The sequence below is a fragment of the Rhagoletis zephyria genome, unplaced genomic scaffold (assembly GCF_001687245.7).
Source record: "Rhagoletis zephyria isolate East Lansing unplaced genomic scaffold, Rhagoletis_zephyria_1.1 Rzeph_scaffold_06270, whole genome shotgun sequence".
In the NCBI taxonomy this organism is placed as follows: Eukaryota; Metazoa; Arthropoda; class Insecta; order Diptera; family Tephritidae; genus Rhagoletis; species Rhagoletis zephyria.
Genome location: NW_016163353.1, coordinates 1 through 6240, shown reverse-complemented (window position 1 = coordinate 6240; position 6240 = coordinate 1). Strand labels below are relative to the sequence as shown.

The 6240-nt window shown below is 38.5% G+C and overlaps 1 protein-coding gene across 1 annotated transcript; it reads right to left on the bottom strand.

The window, feature by feature from the left end:
* Nucleotides 1-861: 861 nt before the first annotated feature.
* On the bottom strand, nt 862-5497 carry Src64B (Tyrosine-protein kinase Src64B; the record flags this gene model as incomplete). The annotated part of the gene is made up of 4 exons (XM_017628848.1): nt 862-1714; nt 1826-2133; nt 4910-5151; nt 5235-5497. Coding segments are annotated over 4 exons (1428 nt in total), but the record flags the coding sequence as incomplete, so codon positions are not given.
* Nucleotides 5498-6240: the final 743 nt, after the last annotated feature.

Here is a 6240-nt window from a genome sequence, read left to right as displayed (position 1 = left end):
CACACACAAAAATCAACAGATTCGCGAAATTATGGGCGAAATATAGTAAAACTGCATTTTTAGTTTTTCTCTCTGAAATATAGGTATCAAATTAAAGAGACAATTCAGTAGAATTAAAAAAGATACAATTTTTGTATGCATAAAGGCGAAAACGTATCTATGGCAGAGAGAAAAACTAAAGAGGCCGTTTTACTTTACTTAGCTCATAGTTTCAATCACTATACGATTGTTTCATGGGTTTTATTTTTTTTTTTTGTAGCGCGGTGTAATTAGTTCGTAGGAAAATTAAAAATTTTTTGTTTGGTATGAAAACGAACATACGATCCACTATTTACTCTTGTTTTCTTGCAAAGTTTTTTACAGATTTGTTTCTTTTAATTTTATAGATTTAACTTGCAGCTTGACTGACTTTTTATTTATGTATTTATTGTTGTGGTTGTTGTCGTTATTTGTTTTTAAATGCTTTTTTTCATATAGCACAATTCATTTGCCATAAGCTTAAAATTACATAAATACCTCTATATAAATTATAAAAGATTTCGCTTATCAAGTGTAAAATATTGTTTTTTTTTGTTTTTGTGTTTTTTTCTTTTTATCATATACTATTATAGACGTACGTATATAGCATACTCGTACTATATGTAATGTATATAATGTAGAATAGCGTTTAGTATGTAGCAGTATGTTCTTCTCATTTTCTGTTTTATTTTCTTTAATATTCTTTTTTGATGTAAAAATTGTCTTTCAATTGTTACAACATTGACAATGTTAGCGCTCACATACATATGTACATATGTGTATGTAATACGCGTATGCACCTTAATTTGCTGCTAACCAACCATTTGCGCTACTCCAATTCTATTTTTTTTTGTATTACTTTTTATTCAGTTTTTACTTTTTGCATAAGACTCCTTCCTTTGCTCACATCTCAATTCAATTAAAAAGGCTTAAAATTAAAACTAGTTATATTTATGTTTATGTATATGTGTATATCGCACTGGCAATAATGATGCAGCACTCGCTGCCGGCGCCGTCAACTCCCCACACGCTGCCGTTTCGAGTGCTCCTCAGCTATCTACTACGCCCCCAAACTCACTGCTTAATCCTGCACTTCCCGATAGGGCACCTCTGACGTCACAGTGAACGATTCGAAATAGTGATTTAAGAATTCAAATGTTGGTCGTTTCTCCGGCACCGCATCCCAACATTGTAGTAGTAGATGATAAATATTATCGGGGAAATAATGATTAGTCGGTTTTGGCATGCGGAAGCCTCGTTCAATATTCTCAATCACTTCTCGACTATGCATGCCTGGATATGGCACTTGTCCGTAGGTGAATAATTCCATTAGTAGAATACCATAAGACCAAACGTCGGATTTTATTGAAAATTTGCCATAGATTATCGCCTCGGGCGCAGTCCATTTTACAGGGAAGCGTGAACCCTGTTTGGGGCAGTATTCGTCATCGGCGATGACACGCGCCAAACCGAAATCACAAATTTTGGCAACATTATTCTCGCCGATTAGCACATTGCGTGCGGCCAGATCACGATGTATTAATTGTTTCGATTCGAGATATTCCATGCCGGATGCCACTTGTGTGGCTATATAAATAAGATCTTCAAAGTGTAAATAACGGCCATCACCTTCACGTAGAAAGTCCAGTAAGCTGCCTTTGGACATGTACTCCTGCACAATGTAAATGGGTTCCTCCTGCAAAAAAAAAAAAAATGAATGAAAGCGCAAGAAAATTAATGAGCAGGGTTCGACATAATTATGCTAATGCAGTCACTCTCCACTTGGTGCACTTGCACTTACACTTACCTGTGAGCAGACGGCATATAATGCCACCAAACGATTGTGTCGAAACTTCTTCATTATAGCTGCCTCTTGCAGGAATGCCTGCGTTGACATGGTGCCTTCGCGCAGCGTTTTCACAGCGACGTCAATGTTGTTGCGCCATTTGCCGTAGAACACCTCACCGAAGTTGCCACGTCCCAATTTGCGTATTAACTGAATTTCGGAGCGTGGTATCTCGTACTTGTCACGCAATTCCGGTCCCAAATCCCACATTTGCGGCTGTGGCTTCGGACACGGACGTGACAGAATGTGGCAAAGGCCAAGTGCATTTTCTGCGGAAATTAAAACCAATTTAAGTAGCACAAATTCACAGAGTTTACGTTTGTATTGTAGTGAGTTGGATGTTTGTGCATACAATAGAAGTCATATAAAGGTTACCAAGTGCTGAATAATAGAAAGTAACACTGGGTTACAACAAAAATGTTCCAAGGATTTAGATTTATTTAGAATTTTTGGCTGATTCCGAAAATCGAGTTAATTTATTTTTATATGGATAAGTTTTCGAGATATTTTCAATTTACCGTTATTCAGCTAAAAAAAAAAAGTGGTTTCACTTAATCACGTATGTATAATCTTAATACGAATTAATGGCAAATGAAAGCTGAAGTATACATTACTTTTCGGTAGGCCTGATTCTGGGAAATTAATTAATTATTCCGAGTTTTTTTTTTTTAATGAATACATTAAAAATTTAAATTTTAAGAGGGAAAAATTAAAAAAAATGCAGTTTCTTGGTAAATTTTTGTATGAGTTGTATGAGACACTAATGAAGAAAATCGATTGATAGACAAAGGAACGAATGGTCAAATGAAAATGGGCAAATATTTTTTGTATAAAAAATTTTAAGAAAGGAGTGTACATGGCGAATGAGTAACATTATTTCCGGCTCATTTTTCATACATAAGCATTGGCTGGATAGGAGCATCCGTGGAACAGAAATCACAAATCTGTGATCCAGTGTTATCAACTATTTCGCTTTATGAATTGCTCCGAACCAAAGCCATTTCCCAATTCAACTACTTGAAAAGTGACGAATGCTTGATACTGGGTCTAGGCAGAGGACTCGTCAAGCCTGTTTACTTCCCGCTAAACGGGCCAGGCTTACAAAATTGGTTATTGTTGGTATTGTTGTATCAGTTATTTTCTCCCAAAAATTTCCCAGTAGACATCTTCATCATCTGATACCTTCAGCCAAAGTTGCAAAAAGCGAGCGGTCACACCTTTCTAGCACTATGTTTCAGCTGGAGATGGTTATTGGAATGACCAGGCCCGTAGTCATGCGTTCAATTGCTAGGTATCCCACCCGGTTTATCGGATCGCAAATGTGACTTGGTGTTTCTATAGCTACATATGTCCAACTTTTTTTAATGTTAAAATCGCCAGATTTTTCAAAAACCGAAATGCGTTCCGGGAAGGACAAGGGCAGTCTATAGAAAGTCAAATGACTGACATGAAATCTTCTTTAGTTCGTGATAAGAAGGAAGATCGCAGACATAGGGAGAGTTTTCTCTTTTTTCCCTACGCTATATGTCCCTGAAAAGTATCCGTTAGTGAACGCAAAGTTCATCTAACCCTGCCTAGCCCCGTTGTACATAGTGGAAGTTTCCTCAGACACTTATGTCAGTAGCCCTGCAAGCATCTATTGGGCCATTGGTCATTTTCGATAGCTAAAGTGTTAACGATAGCCCCAGAAAACGCCTGGTTTTGGCACGTTAGAACCAAAGAAAAAGCGTGAGTAGTTTTGAGTGAGCAGGGGAAGGAACGGTTACTGTCGCGCGGGCTTTCTTTACAAGCTGGACGTCTTTTGATACGCCAATTCCCGATAGCTAGGAAATTAACTTCCTACATTATATAGATCGAACGCTACCAGCGTGATGCTGGCTTCATAAGGCAGCTGAAGCTTTTGCTAGAGTAAAGGAAGTGGTTGAATAACGCCAACGGTATTCATGGAGTGAGAAGTTGAGAAAGTGTCAAGAGTTTTTCGTTGAATGTGGATCAGTGTCGGGTGCAAAGGTTACGGAGCAACCAAGTAGAAACTGCTTGCAAAGCATGGTTACGTGCTCCTTAAACTGGAACAAGTTTGCCTCACTGTCTGATGTTCAGGTGACATCGGAAAGCATCACGTGGCTGTCCGTAGCATCAGGGTTTTGATAGGTTTACAACTACGTCCACTGTACCTAGTATGTTTTCGAACTGGCTGGCCCTTAGAACGTTTGATTTATTAAACGTCCTATTTGGTGTTCCATCAACGCGAATGCCAAATGAAAGCTTGAACTCCTTCCTCCATGTAGTAAAGAGGGTAGGTAGCCTTGATTTTATAGAGGAAAAGAAAATGCTGCTTACTGTGAAGGTGTAAGAAGTGAGGGAGATAACTGATTATCTGCAAACATATGTAGGTCATGAATTTAATTGTCAAACGCTAACATCGAACAATAGCCAGTGTACGAGATCAGGGACTCTCCCACTGCTGGTTTGGAGTTTCGATAAATAAAGGCTAATCGCAAGTGGCGAGAAGGTGCTACCCTATAGGAACCCTTGTTTATTTTTGCGGTTTGTATGTTCGCCCTAGGGAGATCTCTGACTATTACTGACGACCTAAAAACTTCGCAGACCGTCACTTTAGTAATGGTGAGAAATATCTTCTATTAGCCTTCGATGAACCGAATACTACTTAGTGTCGTCTTCTCTTGTAGGTTTTAAAATTTAACTGCCTTTTAAACACACTTTTCAGAAAAAAATTTGCGTTTAAAGGATTTGCATTAAATTTAACAACCTACTTGAGAAAACGGCCCTTAGACTGTTTCCCTGTCCTCTGGTGGCAAGACTTATTATCAGGGAACGGATTTTTAGGACCTAAAAACCTATAAAAAAAGAATGCCTTTGGCAAAATACGTAAAATTAATTTTCTACCCGTTTCGTTAGTTTCTTTTTACGAGCAAAATATGTGAATCGAATTTTCTATGACCTCACTTTTAGGAACCTTTATCTGGCCATCACTGTAAACATGTTATAATAGTATGTGTGTATGTATATAAATGCCAAACTTACTACTGTAGGCCATCACGAGCGCCTGTAACGAAGGGAAAGTCTGATTTGTGGCAATGTAGTAGCCACCATTGTCAAGCGGTTTGATGCGATAGTGCTTCACATGGTAGCCACGGCCATCTTCCCAATCCTTCACCGACAACGAATATCCATTAGGATTGTGTTCCGACGGGCGTACGAGAAATGTGCCGCGCGGATTCTCCTCCGCCAACAACACTGGGTAAATGTGAAATCGAAAAAAGAAACGTACATACATACAAAATGTTTATTAAATCATCAGCACCTTGTAAATCATAAAAAAAAACCTCTACATATACAATCTACTTACTCTTCGCTGTTGACACTGCGCTCCTCGGCAACAAAGTTTAGCGGTATTAAACCCTCCTGACGTGTGCTCAAATTGACTACGCGCCACCAATCGGATTCGGTGTCGTCGATTACTTCCATCCGGTCGCCCTTCATGAAGCTCAAATCAGATTCATCGCGCGACTTGTAGTCGTATAGGGCGACAACGACGCGCCGCTTGGGTAGGCCACCTTGAACGCCAGCTGTAAATAAACCGGAAAGTGGAAGGAGAAGAAGTGGTAGAAGTTATGAGCAAATACGTTTCGTAAATTGGATTTATGCATAAAGGTAAATACATAGGGGTTGACATTAATTAAATTTTAATGTACGTACAGTATGTGAATGAAATAAACATTATAATCATTACATTACAAAAAATACAGGTATAGCTAGTTAAAACGTACCTGTTTGGGATGAATTCAAAAATGTGTTAATTTTTTGTCTACTTATTAAAATTTATGTAATTAAAAATCGATTTGTGATTTTTTTTCGTTTAACAACTGCAGTTTGCGTTCAAGATTTTCGCCGGCATACCGGTTTAAGCGTGTTCAAACTTGCTTCTTAAAAACAGTTGAACTGCGACAATCAAAGCTTTAGCTCGGCCATGACTAATTCCATCTGTGTTCAAACATGTCGATGACATCCACAAACTCANCTTCTTAAAAACAGTTGAACTGCGACAATCAAAGCTTTAGCTCGGCCATGACTAATTCCATCTGTGTTCAAACATGTCGATGACCTCCACAAACTCCTAGGTTTCTAGTTGTGAGGACGAGTGCTAAAAGAAAGCAACTCAGACAAAACTTAGATAATGGAGAACAACCGAACAGCCCTGTCTGAGATTCCTGCTCTAACGAATTGATTATTGGGCTAGAGTAACGCAATCATAAAGGGTTGTAGGCCTATTAGCCACAAGCCAGATTTAGAGCCACGCTTAAAGACTTCTGTAGAAGCTGTTAAGACCAGGAGAAAGTAAGTATCCTTTTAAT